Raw genomic sequence first — 25175 nt, forward strand, 5'->3', positions numbered from 1 at the left:
AGATTAATGAGGTTGATTTCATTTGAATCTTTCTCAGGTGTTATATTCATAATTTTATTTTGAACCAGGTTCCTTTGGCATTTCATATTTGTATATGGCACCCTCTAGTGCTCAAAAGCTCTACTCTCTTGAGCTGCTTAGCCCCTGAAACAATGTCAGGGGTCGCAGGGGAGTAGTGGTACCTGGAGGGGGGAAAGAGATGTTTCTTGCTTCCCAGTTGCTATGCCTGACTCCACTGTCAGAACCAGTGGGCTGCACAGAGGTATAAGTCTCTATGCTTTGGGTTTGTAGTTGCTGTAGACGGGGCTTCTCACTGGCTGGCCTAATACAAGGGTAGGATTTGCCGGTTTGTGAGCCAGGTGAACCTGGCTGGTAGAAAGGCGCAGTAGGCTGCATATCACAGAGGGGGTCCTTGGAGCTGTGTAGCCAGCAAGGGAGCTGGAGCACCTGAAGATAATGAAAGTTCCCAACCTGCCGGGCAGAGTGCACCTGGACAATTTTGTCTATGTGTTCTTTCTCCTGAGCAGTAAGCTCTATGCAATCCTTGCCCCTTTAGCAGCCCTCTTGCTGTTAGAAGTCTCTCAAACTGCCCGCCTTTCTTTTGTCCCACAGCAGCCAGTTATGGATCCCTGCTTTCCCCAAGTGTCTGGAATCTCAGTCTCTCCAGGTAATGTTCCTGTCTTAGCTTTCCAACTCCCTAATCAGGAGACTACCATGAAAGTACCATGAAATGTAGGTTTGTGCTTCCAGAGCAGATCTCTGGAGTTAGGTATTCAGTAGTCCCCGGCCTTCACCCCCTCCCTGCTCCATATCTCTTCCTCCCACTGGTGACCTGGGGTGGGGGAAGGGCTTGGGTCCCACCGGGCCACAGCTTTGGTATGTTACCCTGTTCTGTGAAGTTTCTTCTTTTCTCCAGGTATATGCAGTTTGGTGCAGTCCTCTTTCCTGTTGCTCTTTCAGGGTTAGTTGTATTAATTATATTTTTGTATTATATGTGGTTTTAGGAGGAAGCCTCTGTCTCACCTCTCATGCCGCCTTCTTTAATCCTATTCTCTCACTCTTTCAACTTTTTAGAAGTACTTAATATTCATAAAGTCACAAGTTGTATGTTATAAAATCTTAGCCCCTGCATATCTAACACACCAGAACATTAACAGTGGAACTTCATAGTGTGGCAAATTCCGTCATTAGCAGAGGACATGCGACCTAGCCCCGTGAATGGTATCTTCACCAAAGTACAGTACGCACTGGAAAGAGTAAAACCAAATAAAGTTAATATGCAATACTTTTATTTTCTATAAATCTTTCATGAGGGTGGTGTTGAGATTGCCTACAGTGATGATCTCCTCTACTTATATAAACCCTATCTATGTTTCAAGGATAGTTAAAATAGAATGAGTTGATAAGGACAATCAATAAATATCTCATAAGTGTAGGGTACTATGAAAGTGAAAAGAGAAATACCTATGTTTGCTGTCCCCAACAGTTCTGATGTGTAGGGCTCTCAAATTATTTTCTAGATATTCTACAATTTTCATTTGGAATGTCATTCTTATGTGAAGAGTTAAGAAAGAAGGTGTTTATTTTTTTGGCTTATTTGTAATTTTTAATGGTTAGTAATTTTTGTTTTTATTTTTATTGCTTTCCAATTTGACTGAATCATGATCTGAGAAATGTAGTCTGTTTTATTTTCATTTCTTAAAATTTACTAAAATTTACTTATGGCCTAAATGTAGTTAGTATATATGTACATGTATTTATTAAAAGCTCCATGATCACTTCAAAAGGTTCATTTCTGAGCACAGATGAATAACAATACCTGAAAGATAACATCTGTACAAAAAGTATTCTACACACAGAACAGGAATGTCTTTTAATCACATGCATGTGGTAGTAATATCAAGACTTAATAAGAATTGAAGATGGATAGATTGTGTAAAAACTGCTAAATGAGTCTATGATATTTTGAATCTCAAAGTGAGAATGGAAGACAATAGTAAAAGTACAGTGTAGTAGCTTTTACTTTTACGACACTATGTATTCTCAAAAATAATCTAAATCTGACAAAAAAGTATTATGTAACCAAAGAGAAAAACAGCATTTAATGATAACAATGGCCCTTAGAAAATACATAGCCACCCATATTCACAAAAGTTTCACTGGATTCAAAGATCTAATGTCTCTGACAAAATTTTTTCTTTAGTATGTCAATAAATTTCTTGGGAGTTCAAAATTACACATGCAATCCTACTGCTTTTTAAAGCAATTTTGAGATTGAGTTAGAAGTTTTTTTTTCTTTTAATGAATTCATCAATGATTCAATGGTGGTGATAAGGTACTGCTAGGCTTCTCACTTAAAAAATTCTGAGAGTTTCTCACCTTTCCCCAAATCTTATGGTCAAAATACTAAGTTAATGAGCATTAGTTCCACTAATAATGGCCATTAGTTATACTCATATGTAAATAGAAAGGGGTATTTTTTTTTTATAAATGAACACAGCAGAGTCTGTAATCTTAAAGTGAGGTAAAGAAAAAAACCTACTAAGCTAAACTATGTAAACATATGTGGTAGGGAAATATAAGAAAATTATTAAAATGCTGGAAAAGCTATGACTGTAGAGTAAAATATGATTATATATCAACATATACATTTCATGAATAAGAGGGCAAAACACATTTACATTACTGATAAAATGGGAATATACAAGTTAGTTTGAATTAAGTAATCTGAGTTTCTTAAAATCTAAAATGAGGATAAAGATTTGTTTAGAGAAAAATAAAATATCTGAGTACCTGAAAACAATAAAGTACTCTGGTTATATTTTTTAGTTGTTCAAACTATAAAATAGCAGTGGTGCTGTTACTGAAGGGAAACTTTATAGACTGGCGTTTATATTAGACTTTTAGAAGTTATTCTAACTTAAAAGTACAAAAATATGTTTTAAAATTTTTATCTAAACTCATATTTAATCCATACTTAAAGAAAATCTATAAACTGACGAAAATTCAAAGAATGTTTTGATTACTTTATGAAAATAGTATATGCAGGCAGTTAACATTATATAAATAAAATAAAATTTAATTTATTTAACAAAATTCCAGGCTATTTTTTTTTCCAGTGAATAAACGGTGTTCAAAATTGTCAAGTAGAGTCTTAGCTATTTAAGGAAATGTAGATGGGAAAAGACATTGGCACTAGATGAAATAATTCTTTTTTGGCAATTCTTTAATAGTTGCAGAATCAAAATAGTATTAAAACTAAGAACTAAAGGTCAGAGTGAAATCTTAAACTGAAATTACTGAGGTAAAACTGCCAGAAAGATACTTGGGAGAGCCAGCCTCTCCCTTATTTCCCTTAATGTTTGCAGTGACTTCTAAATGTAAAGTGATAGTAATGTGATTAGTAATAAAGCTAACACAGCTGAAGGGATAAAGAAGCATACTAGAAGATCTCTCCCTTTGTACAGATTATTTACATACAGAAGACTGTCAGCAAAGTCTTACATGGTTTTCAAAGTTGAAACATTTAACCTTTAATTACTAAACATGTAATGATTGTTATCATTTTTGAGTGCTTATTATGGATCAGACACTGAATTAGGTGTTTATACATATCATTCTTAAAACAACCCTGTAAGGTATGACTTACTAAAATTATGCTTATTTTTAAAAACATGGAACTAGAAAGGTTATGTGAATTACTCAAGATTATAAAACCAAAAAAAGGAGCAGGGTTGAAATTTGAAACCAAGTCCACCTAACAGCAAAGCTCACATGCTATTTCTATTACAGCCATCTACTTCAGGGAATAAATATGATAGATTTATGTACAAATTAAAGTTAACCAGAGTTTTCTTCTCATAGCTGTTCTCAAGGTTCCATTTTACTAGTGACAGAGTGCAGTATGTTTCAATTAACAAAATCAATTTTTATCTGTTACAGAATCTGACATAGAATACATAGTATATAAATCTGAACTGTGATTAATAAGTATGCTTTTATAGGACAGTTAAGTATACATGATTTTTTTGAATCTACTTTTTATTATAGTAACATTTAAATCTGAATGAAGAAGATGTCAAATAAACAACAGTAGGATGGAAAAGGGAAATTCAGATAAAGTGTTAAATTTTAAAAAATATTTTGTATAAAGATTACATGAATATAAAAATTAGACAAAATAGATACTTTAAAAAAGGATTTTGATAAAATAAGCATGGTAATTAAGTGGAAAATTAAAAAACCCCATAAACTTATGTAAAAATTGACTCAGGAAGAATGGTTAATCAAATATCTCCCTCATTAAAAGACATCAGGCTCAGAGGGTTTTATAGACAAGTTTTACTCAGTCAGCAAGAACCAGATAGTCTCTCTTATACAAACTGATTAGACCGTATAAAAAGGGAGAGAGAAATATAATCTTAAGGACTAGCAAGGACAGACAGGAAAATAAAACTGTAGATTTATCTCACTTGTGAACATAGATGCAAAAATTCAATACTAGCAAATACTAGCAAATCAAATATAATTAGTTATTTCTTATTTTTTTGTAGTAACTTAGTAGGGTTTATTTCAGGAACGCAAGAATCATTCAATATCAGAAATATTACTAATGTGAAATAATACCAGTTTAAAGGAGGAAAAAAGATGATCCTGATCAATACTTATCAATAGAAAAAAATTTCATAAAATTGAACACTCATTCATGATAAGCATTCTTAGTAATATAGAAAAAGGGAAATTGATTAGCCAAATAGAGTATTTATCAAAAACACCAAACTTAATGGTAAGATTAGAAGCATTTTCATTAAATTCCGGTACAAACAAATCTACCCACTCTCATCACTTCCACTTTACTTTATCCTAAAGGTCTTGTCCAAAGCAATAAGACAAAAAAAAAAAAAAAAAAAAAGAGATGAATAAAAGTAACTAGAAAGAAAATTTATTCATATAGTTGATTGAATCAGTTATATAACTATCCAAGAGAATCTACAATCTACTAGATCTAAAAAGATAATCAATTAAAAAATACTTGGTATTTTTTGTCAGGATTAAGTGACATATCTACATTAAAAAATCTAGTATATTTTTAAGGAGACACCAAGTATTTAGATATCATTAATTCTCTTATACTTTTATTTTTACTCAACTTTTCAAGCTCTCAACTCAGCCTTATCCTAATTATCTTATTAATCTCCATGCTTACTCACCTTCCTCTTCATTATATACCATTACAGTTTCCTAAAAACTACTCATATGTGAAAGGATATCTCTCTAGTATGAAGATGAAAGCAAATGTTTTTCTACTATGAAGAGGGTACATTTTAAGATGTGAAAAGATGAAAACTATGAAATAAATTTTTATGTAGATTGTTGAATTTCAAAGTTTTGTTATTTTACAGATCTTATAGAACAACCCTTAGCTGATAAGTGACTTCTTGTACCAAAATCCATTAGTTTCTAATATTGTCTGCTGGAGTATTTCTAGTGTTTGAGAATTTACTTCTCCTGGGGAGAGCTGGTCTCCTTTTGGAAAACTGTAGTGCAAATATTTACTTACTAGTGTAGGTTGTTATTCTAGTCTTATCTCTAAGGATGCTTTGAAATATCTTATTATAATTTTCACATATATATTCATGTAGCTGTTTTCCTCTTTATCATCTATATTTCTGGAGGCAGAGAGTCTAATTAGTAAAACTGCTTTGTATTCAATCACAGAGTCATGTTTATAAGTGTCTTTTATAAATACAATTTGATTAATGAGAAAATGTGAACAGGTGAATGGCTTCATATATTTAGGAACATGAAAAATCACAGAAACTACAAAGGGGTGAAAATCACAAATTCTTGAAAAAACACACAGTTACAAAAATAACTAGCTGCAAAATATATTGTTTAATATATATGAAAAAAAATTCAAAAATGTTTTTTTCATTAAAATGGTACTTTTTTACAAGTTAGAACCTATAGTATTAAATTTATTTAAGTATCTAAAAATTTCTGTATTCATATTCATTGAAATTCAATTTCATGGAAATTATGAAGATATAATGGCAATATTGGAATGTTCGAAATATATGAATTATTACAGCTGTAAACTTCGTTGACCATATTTATAAAGCCATGTGTTTAGAAAGAATAACAATGCTGAAAAACCTGAATGGCAGTTTTTAAAAATGCTACTTCTTTTGTCAACCAAATATTATAAAAGCACATTCTTAATTTATTAACAACTTTCTTTTTCTGTTTTTATAATTCTTCCTTTGCATCTATAATTCTCAGTATATAACAAGTTGATATATAAGATACTATGATTGCATAGAAAAAAGTGAAATTTGCTACATAAAGGAACATGTCAAAACAATACTCTTAACTGGATAATCAAACAGACATAAAGGTTATCTGAAATAGTTTCATGAATACAACCATATATCTGAAAAAACTATGTGATAAAGACATAATACTATTATGAGCAATAATGACACTACTATATATTAATTTTAACATCTATCTTCTTTGAGAGTTTGTAAATTAAAACTGCAAATACATACCAGATCTGTTTTTGGAGGATCTGGACACTCAGTGGAGAAATACGGTGCTGAATTCCTGACTCCACTGCTTTCAGAAGTTGGTTTTGGAGATTGAGCATGCTGTCTGTAAGTAGCACTTTTAGGAGTCCAACAGAACAGGTTGATTGATTCTCGCACACAGCGTTCAATGTCAATTTCTAGAGAGATTTTTTTTTAAGAAAAGCAAAGAATTTGGATTGCTACATTTGTGTAAAAAACAATCTTTCCTAAATGCATATATCCAAATATGGCTAAAATGTTAATTAGAAAAAGTATCAGTGAAAAAAATGATGCAGACACTAATTAGCATACTTATGAATAGAAAGGTAGATATTTAGAATTATTATGTACATACATATACACATACACTTACATATGTAAATTTATACATATATTTTGTGTGTGTTATCTGGTATTATCTGTGTGTGTATATACACAACACATAGATACAGTATATGTACTTGGCTATTTCAATATATCATTATTTAAACATTATTTAAGAATCTGCCTCAATTACTCTGATAATATTTTCATTTTTTCAAAATAAAATAGCGATTGGTGGTGAGGAGATTGGAATTTGGGAGTGGGCAGGGAAAAGATTAAGGTGTTGATTCACTATAACTCTTAGTAACATGTTCTAAAAGTTTCATTTCTATTTATTAAAAAAGATATAAAGTAATCAGGGCAGAATTCTAAAATCTCAATTCAGCACTTCTTCCTTCCTTTTATAATTTCTTAAGTGTAGAAAAGTTTAAGTGAGATTTCATATATAAAGAGATTAAATGTACTTGCTTAAAATGATTAGGAGGAAACATTTTCATAGATTTTCTTGTCTTTCTCAGATTTGAAATTTAAACATCTTTGACACAGAGGTAATATACATAGGAACATTTATTATAATTTTAAACTATTGTTTGTGTGTTTTGATGAGACTGTGGCTCTTTAGGAGGTCAAAATTTCTGATGGAAAGTAAGCTGTTGATGTATGGGAGAAATGGTGAGATCACAGAAATGGCAGCAGAAATTCAAGTAGTTGACTAGGATAAAGAAGTTCAGTACAGACTAGCTTTTCCCTTCTTATTCCTAGCATTATTAAGTGGCAGATACCCTCATTTCTTCTGCAAAAGTCAGAGTAAACAATGAAGAAATATATATTTCATGTTTTAAATTTTGACAAAGTAAGACCCCTATTTCCCTTTTTAAATTGAGGAACTTATATATAAGGGGGAAAGTAAGCAGGCATTTAAGTTGGTTCTGTAGATAGTTTATGAGTCATGCATTAATTATCTGCTTTTGTAGAGTGCAAAAACCAAGTGATTTAACAATATTAAGTGTATTATTATAAGTAGAATGTCTAAGTTACTCAAGTGTTATAAGGCATCTTTTATTTCCAAATTCTTTTAGATTTGGTGTATGGCCAACAGATCCAGAAAGACCAGTTACTCAATTAAGCATTTGTTTATCTGCTCTTATATCAACTCAATCACCACCCTCTTTCTCCTTCTAGGAGGATGGGAGTGGCACTAGAAGTTCTAAGCTTCTAATTATGGTTTGGTCTTTCTGATGATCAGCCTTCATCTTGAAGCTCTCCAGGACACAAAGACTATCCTTGTTAGAACAAAATATGCTCCTAGCATACCTATCACATAGGACATTGCAAGCATTTTAGGCACTTGTAAGGACAGTACTTTATGACATCCTCAAGCTGACAGCACCTCTATCATCATTTAGTGTAGTGAAATGAAACATATTGCAGTGGGTAGATAAGCATAGATTCAAGGCCTTCCAAAGAAAAACCCAATAATCTTGAGTAACTCACTAATCCACGCTTGAAGATTGAGTTTCATCTGTAATCCAAGGAACATATGGATAGAATGTTATTACTAGATAAAGAGGATTTTAAAACAAGTCTGCTGTGGGAGATCAACCTACTAAGATTTTGCAGTTGTTAAAGAGAGACAGCATCTAGAAAGTCCTAAAGGATCTAAATTAAAGGACCTAAATTCTATACATACTCTTTTAGCATATTCTTGAACTTGTACTTGGTCAGCTGTTCTCTTTCCATTGCTTCGAATCATCGCATTTTAGAAGTGTCCAATCCATTTTCCACACTATACCTACAACCATTTTTCTAAAATACAAATCTTATCATGTCATTTTCCTGTTTAAAACTTTCCAACTGCATATAGCATAAAATCCAAATTCCTCAACATGTCATGCAAGGTCCCCATATCAGGACTCTGTATCATCAATTTTTATCACCACCACCAGTGCTGTTATCCCAGCCCTTCCACTCCAGATACGTTTATCTCTCATCCAATCCTCTTGTCACTCTATTAGCATCCTACTTATATTAGGTGATCATGCAGTTGCACACCTGTGTCATCTTCACACATTTTCTAAGCCTCCAGTGCTTTCTCCCCATCCTCCTACATAGCTGGTACTATCTTATCTTTATTTTTATGACCCCAGTGCATAGTACTGTGTCTTTCATTTAATAGCTACTTAGGTTTATTAAACAAGTGTTGAATGAATAAACTTATTTATCCTAAGGTCTCATAGAAAGTGGCGAAAATTTCCTGACAACCATTTTAACCACTTCAGGTGCTTCACTGCTCAAAAACAAATGCAAAGTTGGTGAGTCTCATTGATAAATATATTATTGAATGTTTCCCCAAAGTAAGTTTACCCTTGCCTGGCCTTTTTGTTCTAAACATGGTATTTTTCACAAGTCCACATTTATTGGGGTTTAGCTTTACTGTTACCATTATTAATTTACATGCTATTTTTGGATGAATTGTCTTGTTATGTGCTTCTTTTCACATTCTGAGTTCAATTCAGATGGACACAATAGCAGAATAATATCAGAGCAGGCTGAAGGCTGACAGAACTCAACCTGTAACTGGGGTTAAAGGGTGGTAACCTGGAAATTGTGTTCTTAACACCAATGGCCAACATCCGGTATTGATGGTGCTGTGGAAAACTCAGTATTTCTTCCAAAATACCATAACACTATTTTTAAATTATATGAGAAATACCAAATGTACAGCTGTCATAGTTATTTCCTCTAGTACTAAAATGACACACATACCAATATATGTCAAGAAGTTTAAGCAAAATTTTCTACTACTATTTGTTTCTACAAAATACCATAACACTATTTTTAAATTATATGAGAAATACCAAATGTACAGCTGTCATAGTTATTTCCTCTAGTACTAAAATGACACACATACCAATATATGTCAAGAAGTTTAAGCAAAATTTTCTACTACTATTTGTTTCTACTACTACTTTCTTGGAAAGTAAACCCACACCATATAATAATCTACTACAAGGGAATAGAAGTTGGGAACAACTTTTGATAAAAATAGTAATGCGTTTCTGCTGTATTCCCCCTTCAAGGATTAAGGGTTAGTATCAAGTGAAGGAAAGGAGGAAAGAGAAGGAACTTAAAAAGACTGAATGTTACACATTCTTTACATATTTAAAATATTAGAGGTTACATGTACTTAAAAAAAGTTATGCATACTCAGTACCAGGATTTGTGTCAGGTGCCTTACATGTATTATTTTCAGTGCTTGCCATAATAAAGCAGATACTGTTTATCTCCATTTTACTGAAATTTTTATAATGTATAGGATTCTCTCTGAGTGCTATTAAAAACTTGCCCAAGTTCACATAGCTACTATCTGCTAGAGCGTGGATGTGACCTCATATCTACCCCATTCTATAAACCATCTTTTCAGCAGCAGAACCACACTGAAAGTTTCCCAGTTCACACAGATAGGGAGTGGTGGAGCTAGGATTGTCTTGACTACAAAGTCTGGGCTCTCTTTCCACTATCTATGTGGTCTCTGAGCAATGGAAGGAGATATTCCTCTCAGCCATAATACACACTTAACATTGAAGGCTTATTTGACTTCTTAGGTAATTCCTTAATTGCTTTTGTTGACAAAGAAATCTATATGATTGATATCTACTTCATTAATTTATAGAAAAAAAACAAGTGGAATGACTGCTGCATTTATACTATCAATAGGAAAGCTTGTCATGACAGAATGGAAAATGTGAAGAAAAGCATAATAATAATGATGATAACATTAATAATAATAGTAATCACTTATATAGCACTTGCTTTTTGCCAGGCACTGCTTTAAGTTGTTTAGATATAATGATTTATTTAACACAACTACCATATGAGGTAGATACAATAACTCATCAGAGCTAAGGAGGTATATACAGAAAGAGGTTAAAGTCATGTCCACAAGGTCACGTAGCTGTAAGTGGTAGAGCCAGGATCTGAAACCCAGGTGATCTGGCTCTACATCCCATGCTCTTAAACACTAGACTATTTGGCCTCTTTTTGTAAAAAGAAATAACTAAAAAGGACAATGTAAAACATCAAGAAAGCAAGGATATTTTGTTCACAAGGTTATTAAACGGGTGGTGTTTCCATATCACTGTAAACAGATGTTTTGAACAGTGTATTTGCTAATCTGCTTCAGCAAAGAATTTAGTTAAATTTGTTCTCATTGTTTATACTTTTAAACTCACTTAAATGGTGATTTTAGGAAAGCACAACATATTTAGTAAGTTCAAGTTAATGTTTAATCTTAACCTATCTTTATCTATAAAGCCTGTATCAAGAAATAAAGTAATACACAGTCAGCTTAACTATTCTTTTTTTAGACTTAAAAAGCTTGTTTCTTTCAAGTATTTTCCAAGCTTATATCACATAAACTTTGCTTAGAAAAGGCACATTCAGAGTGTGTGTGTGTGTGTGTGTGTGTGTGTGTGTGTGTGTGTGTGTTCATTTGGATTCACTTTTTAGGACTTTCATGACCACTTTCCAGTTCCTTCAAGCATCAAGTATAGTTAAGAGGCTCAACATGATGTTAAAAGACATCTCTTTAGATCTATTTAGGAGACATATCCCAAATAAGTGCAGTTTGATTAAAAATTAAACAAAGCACAGGTGTACTTAAGGGCAAAGTTTGCATTTAAACCCATTAGTTCTTTTAAGTCACGTTTTTCTTATAAATTTTTTTCTTCCCCAACAGGAATTATATATAGTGATAAAGTGATGAGCCAAAATGATAGCACTGAGGATCAAGGTGATTCACATCAATAGAAGGTATCCTAATTTCAAAAGTAAGTAGAGTTTACTTTTCAATGAATCAGTTCTAACAAACAAATATCCTTACTTTCTGATTTCAGAAATAATAATTTTATTTTAATGGACAAGCAAAGTTACCACTAATCTGCCTATACAATATGAAACAGATAATTTCACACAAAAACAGATTGTCTCCAGTTTTTAACTGGAGTATTTATGTATGAAATTGGAAGTCACTAAATTTGGTTTCAAATGCATAATCAGCATTCTTAATATTCTTTTTAGAACTGACCAGAAAAATTCTTTTAATCTAATCAGTCAACCTCTGTTTACTTTGGCAAGTTGAGAATGACAGGAAAACATCTGCAGAGTACAGACAGTATTTCTGGTTTGTGAAACCAGCTTCTTTGTTATTGTTTAACACCAAAAGGAAAAAAAAAGATAGATAACTTGTCATAAAGAATCTCCTAGAGAAAAATAAGAACTAACCTACTATTTGTTCATGTAGGAAATAAGTAAAGTTTGGTAAGTTAGGAAGCTGATGCTGATACTTTCAATTCAGGTAGGAGGAAGGGAGAAAGAGAAGTTTTAAGTAAATTCAAGCATTTTTAAAATTATTTTCCCAAAAGGATGAAGATTTCTAATGACAAAGGGATGGTGGAGTCCCAGATACAGATCATCCACTGAAAATACAGAAGGTTTCTTATTTCTGTGGAGAGTGCTTAATAAATATATAATCTTAAAGTACCTTTCTTTCTTTGTTTTTTAGGTAAATTTATCTCAGATATTTCAAGTGTGTTTATTATCACTAGTCACTTGTGCCTGCCTGAAAATATGGAGAACAGTGATAAACTCAACAGAAAGGTTTGTAGACAAAGAAATGCTATTTGAATAAAGTAGAATTTTCCTACCTGAAACATTTTGGTTTCTGCAAAAATGTAGTTTAGTTTTTTAATTTCCAAAGATTGTTATATCCTAGGTAACCACATTACTTTTATCTTTTCAACTACAGCATCCAAGCTTAGACCATAGCTGCATTCTGTATTTCTACCTTAAGCACTGAACTCCTAGAGTTACAAGATCCTCAATTGTGAATACAGAATATAGCTTAACTTACTATTCTGCATTGAATGAAGTGAAATTTTCCTGGAGTGTGATTTGCCCTCCCAAGGGAACAGTGTTTCCTTTCCTCAAATTGTCAAATTGTTAGCAAGCAGCTATGGATAGGAGACAGCAAAGTTTCCTGTGAATTACATCTTTGTATAAACACTGATTCTCAAACATCTTCCGAAGTAGCCTTTATTTACTCTCTGTCAGCTCAAGATACACAGGCCTGTCCTAAGCAAAAAGGCACATATGTCACTGCCTCCAGCTCTTGTACCATTTTGGTGGTATTACTGAGATGAGAATAAACCACTAGTGAGCTAGTATGACCCAGTTTTGTATCTACAATACTAGTCAGAGAAAGAGGCAGCCTCCAAGGTAGAGTATCCAGAGAGGAACGATAAGGCTCAAGCAGAAGACATTCTGTAAGCCTGTATGATTATTCTTGCAGTCTACTGAAAGAATGTATCATTATCTTATAATTAAATTCCATTAATGATTTCACTTATTTATACTGGTACCTGGTAAATCAGAGAAGAGAAGAATGCACTCATTAAAGCCATTAGCCAAAAGCCGGTCCCGTAGCTGCTGAAGAATTGCTACACCAATACAGAAGGGAAAAGAGGAATTCCCAAGTAGTAAGGTATCCCACAGGTGGAAAATTTTGTGCAGTGGAAACACATCTATAAAATAATGATATACAAATAAACTAAAATATAAAAAGTAACAAAAATTAAGACAGTAACAAGCTTCCTTACCAGACATATGACAATTACCTTATGGTCAAAACTATTTAAGAACAAATACTACTACATTGTTTTTATAAAATGTTTATTTGGTTTGTAGATTTATTGCTTCTACAGGTGTCTTAAAAAGTTGATAATCAGATTGATCAAACAGATGACATTTTCTATGTTCCAATATCAATCTTGGTATAGTTGTTCCATTTATTATTTCTTCCTAGAATTTTCCAATTATATTATTCTAACAAGTTTATTTAGATAGATGAACTTCAGCATTGCTTTAGAGTCACTATTGTTACTTTCTATTATTCATTCTGAATTTAAATTTTTTAATTTAAAAAGTATAATTATTAATTTAAAATAATTATTAAATTCACTTTTTAAATTTCCATAAAAATCCAATTAGCAATTTTCTATACTTTGCAAGTTTCGTTTTTACACTTAACAATACTGGAGATATATTGCAGGGGCAATGCATACAGATCTACCACAAATATGATATTCCATTTATCATATGTACATATTTAACCAGGGTTTCCACTGTATTAATATCTGTAATAACTGATTAAGTACTACACATTCACACAATTGTGAAAGTAATACAATTTACACATTCTATTTCATTTCTAGAAGAATTTTAGTTTAGGAAATAACAAAAGTATTAGGTATTAGGGAGTCTCTAAAAATTAAGTCTGACTTGGTTGTAAAAGTTATCTTCCAAAACATTACATAAATATTAGCTAATTTATTTTTCAAGACAGGGAAGAGACATGTGAGATACGTTTTTATTCTATACAATACTCTTTTGACACTTAGCAGTCAGAACAACTGAAATTTTTTCCTACCCAATTCCATTAGAATTATGTAAGCATACTTATATAATTAAACTTGCTTAATATTACTGTAACTATTATATACTGGGGAAGAATGGAGCTGTCCTTTTATTAACACAATACTAAAAGAAAAGGAAAATTATACTTACGAGTAAACATGGTGAGAAACCAAGGGATGGCATACAGCTATGAGTAGAAAAGGGGTACAGGGAATGGATAAAGAAGAAATAAAAGAGATTAATTAAATGATTACCAATAAACTGAATGGTAAAAAGTTCTATGTTTTGGCTACACCACTGATTAAAATAAAAAAAGAATGTAGATAACTGTAATTATTATCATAAATACTCTATTGAATAATATGTTATAAATATTGCAGATGACCTTTTTGCCAAGGATTATTCCACAGAATGTCTTCATTTCATCAAAAGATACACTCAAGACAACACATAATCCAAACACAATCCAGCATGCTAATTTCAAGGGTGTACTTTTCAGCTTGTACAAAAATATTCCTGAGAGTTAAACAGTCCTCATCAGTGTTGCATTACCATTATATTTTTAGAATTGATGAGATATTTGAAAATGTTCAAAATGTCTCATAAAAAGGTATTGAAGCATATGGCTTCTGTTACCACTTTCTAAATTAATAGGAAGCTTCATAACACATAAAAAGCAATGAGATATAAAAATGAAATAATTTGATTCTTTAGCTTAGTGACAAATTTCTTTTCCTAAGTTTCCTGTCTAGGAATGAAATAATACACACACACACATAGTTTCAATTTGTGAGATTTTGGAAGTGAGAAATCATTCTTAATTTCTAAAAATAGAGTAAAGTCTCCTTTGTCTTTTTTAAAATAGCAAGTATTAAAAATCAGTAATAATTTGTTGAAAAATCCAAGAAAGCTCTTATTTTACTTTCTGCAACAATGAAGGCTACTTTTTGACAAAGATTCTTGTACTGTCTATAGGTAAATTTTTGTACTACCTATAGGATTAAATATTCTTTGAGCACTTGTCAATTATGATTTTATGAAGAGAGCTGCATATGCCTTTGCACTGCACACAACTGAGTATGTATGCAACCAAAGTGCCAGCCAAGAATCATAAATATAATTATATGATACATTAAAATCTAGTATATGAAATAAAGCCCACTGCTCTCCACAAGATCATCATTTATATACACTGACACACAGTTCTTTCAAGTGACATTACAAATGGGAAAACTGAAAAGTACAGAGGTTTATGACTTTATTGTAAAGGGTATGAATAGTAGGACACGATAAAATGTAACAAAATCTGAACTCTTCAGCCTAACTTAAATTTAAAAATAAAGTTAGTAGAAATTAGTTTCATCACTATTATTCAACTGTTCTTTCAAGGACATGATATAAATTACATTATTCTCTCCCCTTCTGATCAAAGCCAGTTGTTTGTCATTAGAAATTTTATCTGAATTATTTCAGCCACAAGCTAACAATCCTTTTTTCTCCACATACAGAAGAAGGCATGCGTATGAGTAAACTACACAAAGTGGGGAAGGAACCACTTTATAGGGTCAGGGGGAAAACGTGGCAGGCTCATACAAAGCTAGGAATAGGTAATCTTACCATTAGCCAGAATGAAGAAAACAAAACAAAACTCTGTAATAATCAAGGCATCGGGTAGAGTACTCAAAAGGCATAAAATTATGCTCCCAAATTATGGTGCCCTGCCTCAGTTAATAAACCTTAAAAGCAAGCCTTGAAAGGACCTAATTGTTTCACTGTTACTTAGCTGCATCCCCAAACAAAGCTCCAAACTATTCACAAGAATATAAAACATCCAACATCCAACAAAGTAAAATTCACAATGACTGGAACCCAGTAAAAAATACCAGTAGTGCAAAGTAGCAGGAAAAAAATGATCCTCAATGAGGAGAAAAGTCATTTAATCAAAATGAACATAGAACTGATACAAATATTTATAACAGCAGGAAAGGAAGTTAAAATACTTTTTATATCTGTTTCCCATATGTTCAAAAGACTAAGGAATAATGTTCAAGTTAAGTAAAGACATAGCAGACAAAAAAGAGAACCACATCTAACTTCTAGAGATGAAAAATACAATGTTTGAGACAGAAATACACTGAATGGGATTAAGAGCAGATCACACATTGCAGAAGAGAATATTAGTGTGCTTGGAAACATAGAAACAGAAAGTACCCAAAATGAAACAAAGACAGGAAAAAGAAAACCCAACATGTCCTAAACATCAATAAGCAACATCTGGTGGCTGAATATATATGTTACTGGAAACTCCAAAAGTGATACAGAAGATGAGAGGGAACAGAAAAAAAAAATTTGAAGAAATAATAGTTGAACATTTTCCAAATTTGATGAAAACTATAAACTAAAGAGATCCAATTAACTCAAGACCCCAAAGCACAAGAACCATGAAGAAAAGTACACCAAGGCACATCATACTGAAATTTCTCAAAATCAGTGGTAAACAGAAAAATCTTACATGTAGTCTAGAGGGAAAAAAGACACATTACGTAAGAGCATCAGTGAGAAGAATGTTTTCTTGTTGAAAACAGTGCACAACAAATGACAGTGGAGCAACATTTTTCAAGTACCAAAAAAGAAAACCCCAAAACAAACCATACTGTATTTCAACTATACTTCAATAAAAAAATTAAAAAACCCACAATCTGTCAACTTAGAATTGTATGTTCAGCAAAAGTATCTTTCAAAGACAAAAGGTAAAACAGATTCTTTCACACACAAGAAATGCTGGATGAAGTCCTCAAGGCAGAAAGAAAATGATATCAGATGGAAATCTGGTCTACACAAAAGAAGAAGAGACTCAGGAATTATTAATATGAGGTTAAATAAGAGTATTTTTTAAAAAATCTTTAAAATAATTGACTCTTTAAGGCACAAATTATAATTTATTGTAGGGGTTATAACATGTAGAAATAAAATGTAGGACAACACCACCACAAATGTTGGGAGGGAGAAAAGGAGGTATACATTGTAAAGTTTTATACTATATGTGAAATGGTATAACACTTTTTAAAAGCAGACCGTGATAAGTTGAAGAATTATAATATAAAATGGAATTTCTTAACCTGAGCACTATTCACATTTTTGGTTGCATAACTCTTTGTAGGGGAGGGAGGGTTGTCTTTTGTATGACATTTTTGTAGCAACCCTGTCTCTACCCACTAGATGCCAGCAGCACTGGCTCAGTTACGTTGGGAATGTCTCCAGACATTGTCAAAAATCTCCTGGAAGGCATAACTGCCCCCGGTTGAGGACCACTGTATAAATCTGAAAGAATCCAATAAGAAAATACAACAGAGATATAGCTAATATGCCAACAAAGGAGACAAAATTGAATCATAGAAAGAAATATCCAAAGAACCAAAAGATAGATGAAAAGGAAAAAGAGAATAAAGAACTGATTAGACAACAAGGATAAAAAAAGCAAAATAACAGATTTAAAGGCAACCATATCAATAATCACAAGAAAAGTCAATGGTTCTTATGATGATTAATTTTATGTGTTAGTTAACTAGACTGACACAAGATGCCCAAATATTTAGTTAAACATTATTCTGGGTATGTCTTTGAGGATGTTTCTGGATGAGATCAACATGTGAATGAGTAGACTTAGTAAAGCAGATTGCCTTCCCTAATGGGAGAGGGCCTCATGCAATTTGTTGGAGGTCTGAATAAAACAAAAGGCAGGCAAAGGGGAATTCACTCTGCCTGACCTATGCTAGGATAAAGTAGTGAACACGGCATACACAGTTCCAGCCTGTAAGGAACATACATTGCATTGAGAGCAGTAGATGTTCATTAAATATTCTCTTAATCTACTCCAATTGTATTCTTGCCCCTACCTTATCACCAAAACTCCTCATATCTTTGTCATCAAAGATTTCCATGTTGTTAAATCTAATGGCCAATTCTTATTCTCAATTCATAGCTCCATCCCAGACCTCTCCCCTAAATTTCAAACTTGGATATTCAAATGCCTACTTGACATTTCCACTTGTATGTTTAACTCATACACATAACATGTCCCAAACTGATATTCCCAGATTTCTCCAAAATCTGTGCCTCCAAGGATAGTCTTCCAAATCTCAGTTAAGAGCAATTCTATTCTTCCAATTGCTCAAGTAAAACATTCTGAACTCATTCTTTAATCCTTCTTCTACACTGTATAAAAAAATTGTCACCAGTGGTCCTGCTGTTTCTACCTTCAAAACAGATTCAAAATATGAAAACTTCTCAGTACCTCTACTGCTTATTTTCTGATTCAAACCACCATCATCTTTTGCCTAGATTATTACAATAGCCCCTGACTAGTTTTCTAGATTCCATCCTTGCCCCTCCTTGAGTTTCTCTTACTATAGGGGCCAGAATGATCTTGTTAAAATATTTAGATCAGAACACGTCACTCCTCTGCTCAACAGCATCCTGTGGTTTTCCACCACTGACAATAAAAGCTAAAGTCCTAACTACGCAATCTGGCCCTCCAATCACCTCCTTGACTCTCATCTTCTGGTTCACTGTGCTCTAGCCACACTGGTCTCCCAGCTGCCCCTTCAACATCCCTGGCATGACTACATACCAGACCTACAACACGAGCTGTTGCTTCTGCTCAGATTGCTCTTTCCCTCAACCTTATTCAAAGATTGCCTTTCCTGTAAAGTTTTCCTGGCTACTTTATTTAAAAATTTGATTCCTCCTTCAACTGAGCACTTAACATCCATGGCTCTGCTTTAGCTTAGTTTTGTTTTGTTTCTTTTTCTCTCTAGTGCTTAGCACTATCTAACATATCACATTGCTTCTTTATTGTCTATCCCCCATTAGATATTAGTTCAAGGGCAGAGATTTTGTCCACTTTCTTTTTTCCTTGATGTATCTAGGGCTAGAAAATGTCTGGCACATTAATAGGCACTCAAGTATCTGTTGAAAGAAAGAATGCAATACGTAATGAAGATAACCAAAAGGGATAGATTGAAAAATCCAAACAATAATGAGATTATGTACTTTCTTGTGAAGTTTTTTTCCATAAAAATGAGATATTGAGAAAAAAGAACTTGTTAATTGTCCTTCTTTGGGAGCTGTGTGTGTGTGTGTGTGTGTGTGTGTGTGTGTGTATCTCCTTCATATTAAACAGTGGAAAGTATTGAAAAAAATTGATGAAATTTTGATTTATATAGCTGTACTTTGACAACAATTATGAAAAAAGCTATTAGAAATAAGTGAAATGATTAAGAAAAAAGTTATTAGAAATAAGTGAAATGAAGTACATCCTAATGATATTCTTAAATCATAATTAATTCAAGGTGAATATATTTTTCTTATATAATACATAACACCACTTAGGTGCTCATCAGCACAAGTTACCTCCTACCAGCTAAATTAAAGTCAGGTAAACCAATAGATACTCAACTCTGTAAGACTGTAATGCCTGTTATTTATTCTTGCTATATTTCTACCTTTTAAAATTTTAACTGATATTTTCATATTAAATAACTACTTAGGATATGGTACATCTTCATAATACAAGCCTTACACACAAAAAAGACAGCAAAATAAGATAATTTTGAATACCAAGCTGGTTTGATTTTAATTTAAAAAACAGCAATTAAATAATGAAATACTTTATTACAAATATGAAAATATATAAAATTATTCTTAGTGAGTTGGAGATATTTTAGCTATTTACTGATTTAGAGTTAGAAACTGAAACCCAGTGAAAAGAAATCATATATGCTGTCACTATCTTCTCCACATCATGCAATTATACATGCCTGATTGGTTTAGCACTAGTCTGCTAAGTCAGGTGAGTAAATACTGCCCCCTAGCTACAGCAAAAAAGAATAGTGATACTTAATATTTTACAAAGTCTTTCTTTATGGTCTATTAATATCAAAATTAGAAATATTAATAAAACAAAGGCAGAGAGCTCATTAACTTGATTCTGAAGAGCAGAAAATTATGGCTTAAAAACTTGTAAATGTATGAAAATAAAAAAGATTTAAAAAGGAAATATTTCTTACAATACAAACTCTAGATGAATCTTTGGCAAATAGCTATTTAGGAATATATTATACACTCTTCTAATAACAATACTATTATTTTTTATTTATATTTTATTTTATTATTTATTATAAATTTATTACCATTTATTTTAATTATATTATATATATAATGTTACATATGGTAATAATAATTATTATTAAAGAGTTCCTTCTAATTGACTTTCTTAATCTACCTTCTTATGAGCATACTATATTTTGTTTGCCTCAAGTCAGAAATATTTCAATATTTAATTATAAGCCACCTCTGTAAAAGACATGTTGACCATTAGTTTGATGCAATGACTTGCAGTGACTCTCTGTATTAGAGAAATGTACATCTTACCATTCAAGATAAAGATGCTTGAAAAACAGCAGGTTTTTAAAGCACTAGAGACTATCATATATTTTCTTGAAACTTTGATTACCAGTTCTGGACTCTCTGATCCAGTAGTTACATATCTCTTTGAACTTTTAGGATAGTTGTAAAGATTGGTAGGGTGGATCTAAAACATCTGGCATATGATGTGGCATATATCAGACATCTGTATAGGAATTACAATGATCATTAGTAACAGTCCATTATTTAAAAAACCCAAAATTCGGACATAACCTCATGAAGCCATCTAACAAATGATACATTTTAGAGGGTAGGAGTAGAAGGCATGGATAAGAGAATCCTATGCACTGGGAACTGCAGATGTTGTTTTACAGGGTGAGGTAGACTCAATCAAGGCCTAAGAAGGCTATAGTATTTACAGTCCTGCTGGCTCTTAAAATCAGCATTCCTCAGTCCCATGTCAGCTACTCTGAGTCATAAAATTTCATATGTTCTTATATAAAATTTCCTTTCGCTACTTTCAAAATTCTACAAGATCCCTTATTTTATCTATATTTGACTTATTATTGTCCTCTTAGCTACATACAGTATATTATGGCTTGTTATAAAAGAAAATTCTCAAAAAACCAAGAAAGTGTTCCAGGAGAAATTTGTATTGTTCCATTGTGCCACTATTTTCAAAAGACCATTTCCTTTTTCATCAGTGAAGAAAAATGATGGCTTATGCTAAGTCAGGATAAATTCATAGGTATGGGAGAAGATTTCACATAAATAAACAAAAAGACATAGTTGTGGCAAAAGCAATACTGCACAGCTCTCCTTATTTAATAGTATCCCCATCTTTCATCTTTCTAGAGTCTTGGAGAAACACCCTCAAGTAGAAAACCTTCATTTTCGTTAACTACCAATAAGGGAACAATATAATCAGGAGGTGAAAATTTGAAATCTCTAAGATAATAGAGTGATTCACAGAGCCAACTCTTAAGAATATTTAAAACAGAAATAAGTAGATAGTCTGACATTTCTGTGAACCAGTAGCCTCGAAGCAAAAGATGGTTGCTCTAATAAAGCAATCAGTATTACTGCATTCTTACATATGAAAACTATTATGGTAGGTGCCACGGCAGATACAAGGAAATATGGACACTTTGTTCACACATATGAAAAGATGGATAAAATAGTATGGATCACAATGTTTGGCATGTTTATGACTGTATTGAATCAATGCCATTTAGACTCTTGCCAGGGTTTGAAGTCAAACTTTTTGAACTTGAGTTTCCAGGATATATATTCCCTGTTTTTGGAGAATTAGAATATTTTACCTACATTTAAATCATCTGGCATCCCTCAATAGATTATTGATAGTAGATCCCTCCCAAGATGATGTAAGTTGTTGGTGTTTCAACTACCTGGTAATTTGGTTTGAGACTTGAAACTTCTTAGAGGATCTAAGTCTTTCCTCATCTTAGATCCTCTAAGATCTAAGATTTCACATTGCATCATCGCCATTTTTTATAAAGCATTTTCATATATTTCAACTTATCTGAGGCTCACAAGAATCCTGTGGTAGTCAAAGTAGTGTTATTTATTTTTGTTAATTTATTGACCTGAAGCTTAAAGGCCCAAGGTCACAGGTATGTAAGTTATAAACAGGGCAGTAGAATCTAGGACTTCTGACTGCTAGTCTATTGTTCTTTATACCATACAAGGATGGTAGAGAAGACAGAAACAAGTTGGATTATAAATATTTTTCTACATAACCTGTTAGTATCATACTGTACACACTAAACTGTGGGTATATTACCTCTTATACTTACTGTGAACACAACCAAAAAGCCTGTTTTATAGTTTTAGTTCCACATCATTCTAGAGGAGAAATATTTTAGAACTTTCTGTGATGAAGGAAATGTTCTACGTTTATAAGAGAAAGACATTTTAAAAATCCTGAAATCCTAGTATCCCCAAATAATAAATATATGATAAATATTACTCTTGATATATTTCTGTCCATACACAGAAGTCTCTAAATTATCACTGTCTGAAAAGACCCTTGTGCCTTTGTATAAGACCAGATTTTCTTCATACACTTCAGCCAAAACAATATAATGCAAAAAATCGAATTCAGAAGCAGATATGAGAATCTTTCTTCTATTAAGTAGAGATTACAAAAATATAAAACAGTACCACTCTTCCATGACTTTTTTTTGTTTTGGAAAACAATTATTTTTCAGAAAAATATGTTGTTTCAGTTAATATGCAATGGCTTTTTTATCATTCAAAATAAATTAATACATAAAAACTTAAAATTTAGCTCAGCAAAGATTGATAGGTATAACCCACATAAACAAAAACTCTTTGGGATCCATGGAATTAAGTCTGGTTTCTAAAATATAGATCCTTTCTGAAAGATAATTCTGCTCTACTGTGAGATAGAGAACTCAATAAGCATTTGTACTCAAGAGCCTTAAAGAATCCCAGGTCAGTAGAATGGGGTTAAAAGACTAATGTCAAGGATACCATAGCATCCTTACACTATGCAGATGGAATAGGACAGGTTAGTGAGGACTGTTTTTATGGGAGATTCTATAAATTTAAATAAGGTACTTTCCTAATTTACACTGTAACCACATTTTGATAAAATCTGAAAAGCTCATTATCTGCAGTCTCCCCTAAAATTTTTTTATGTAACAGTAACAACACAAAGGCCAAGAATTAATGAACAAATGAATAAAGGAACAAACAAAACAAAACATTTCTAAGAAATCCTTTCACATTTTTGTAGTACAAATGTAGCTGAACATACATTTAGAAAATGAAAATGAGTGATAAACTTTTAAGGGAGAAGAAAATCAGTAGCAGTATAAGCTTCCATTAAGACTGCACTTAAATGACAGTTTTGTCAGCATACTTGTTTATTAATGAATTTGTTACCTTTATTTTTAGCAGTGACAGTCGATTTAAAAGGTACATATAGTATTGAGATACAGCTCTTATCATTTCTCTTAATGGCCACCCATCAACTTTTCATAATTTGCAGGTTGAATGATACTCATGGCATTCTAGAAAAACAGTTCCCTTAAGAATGAAGAAGCCTATTTTTCTGTACTCATTTTAAAGGCCTGATGTATTTTCAGAAGCAGAAACATACATGAAGACAAAAATGATAAAAATCACCCTGGCTCCAGTTTCGCCAAATATACATTAGTCACCTTATTTATATGTAAATCATATAACTACCATGACATATATAATCGAAGCATCACATCAGTGCACAATATTCCTAAGTATTCAAGTTTCAGCAGTGCTCAGTATTCAAAGTTCTGTGACCCACAGCAAATGGAAAGGAGGCAGAAATCATGACTTTTCTGCAATTCAGTGATGCATTTCAATGATGGAAGATTAATGAGGGCCATTTGGGTAGAATTCATTATTGAGCAGGAAACTCAGTTTGGGAACTTATTATCAAAGTGTCTACCCTTGCCCTGATGAATTACAATTATTCAAGTGTATTACTGTTAGAGGGACACAGTAACCTAAACAATTATTTTGAACACATGATTCAAAGAAAAAAAAGAGGAACACTACACAAAGTCATGAAATACAATTAAAAATGTCATTATTAGGAAAATAAAATGTTAGAAGAAAAATTCTCCAATTCATCATACTCCTCCCACAACTATTCACTGTCAACAGTCTCTATACTAAAAACATCAAATCTGTTTTCAAAATTAAATTATGACCCAGTAACTACTTGAAGGAATTTACCCAAAGAAAACAAAATCTCTGATTTTTGATTTGAAAAGATACATGTTCCCCTATGTTTATTGCCACATTATTTAGAATAGCCAAGATATGGAAGCAAACAAAGTGTCCATCAATAGATGAATGGATAAAGGAGAGGTGGTACATACATACAATGGAATATTATTCAGCCACAAAAAGAAAGACATCCTGCCATTTTCTACAACATGATTGGAGCTAAAGGGTATTATGCCAAGTGAAATAAGTGAAATAAGCCACATGAGAAAGACAAACATCATATGATTTCACTTATATGTGGAATCTAAAAACAAAACAAAATAAAATGAATAAAACAGCAGTAGATTCTGAGACACTGAGAAGTAACTGGTGGTTATCATGGGGGAGGGATTAGGATGGGTTAGGAGGTGAGAGGGATAAAAAGGCACAAAAATCTCAGTCATAATACAAGTTGATCACAGGAATGGAAGTGCAGCATGAAGAATATAGTCAATGGCTCTGTAGCATCTTTTTATGCTGACAGACAATAGTAACTACACTAGTTGGAGTGAGGATTTTTTAATTAAGGTGTCATTGATATAGTCTTATGAAGGCTTCACATGAACAACATTGTGGTTACAACAC

The 25175-nt window shown here is 32.4% G+C and overlaps 1 protein-coding gene across 7 annotated transcripts in view; it reads right to left on the reverse strand.

Annotated features, from left to right (window-relative positions):
- The window catches only part of TBCK (TBC1 domain containing kinase), a 223602-nt gene that overhangs the window by 67261 nt on the left and 131166 nt on the right, over positions 1–25175 (reverse strand). For all 7 annotated transcript variants that reach the window (XM_057502508.1, XM_057502510.1, XM_057502506.1 and 4 more), the window contains 3 exons: positions 14517–14553; positions 13313–13474; positions 6552–6727 (listed from right to left, as the gene is read on the reverse strand). In XM_057502508.1, the coding sequence (XP_057358491.1) occupies positions 6552–6727; positions 13313–13474; positions 14517–14553 (375 nt within the window). The remainder of the gene's footprint in view (positions 1–6551; positions 6728–13312; positions 13475–14516; positions 14554–25175) is intronic.

Source organism: Manis pentadactyla, chromosome 5 (assembly GCF_030020395.1).
Source record: "Manis pentadactyla isolate mManPen7 chromosome 5, mManPen7.hap1, whole genome shotgun sequence".
In the NCBI taxonomy this organism is placed as follows: Eukaryota; Metazoa; Chordata; class Mammalia; order Pholidota; family Manidae; genus Manis; species Manis pentadactyla.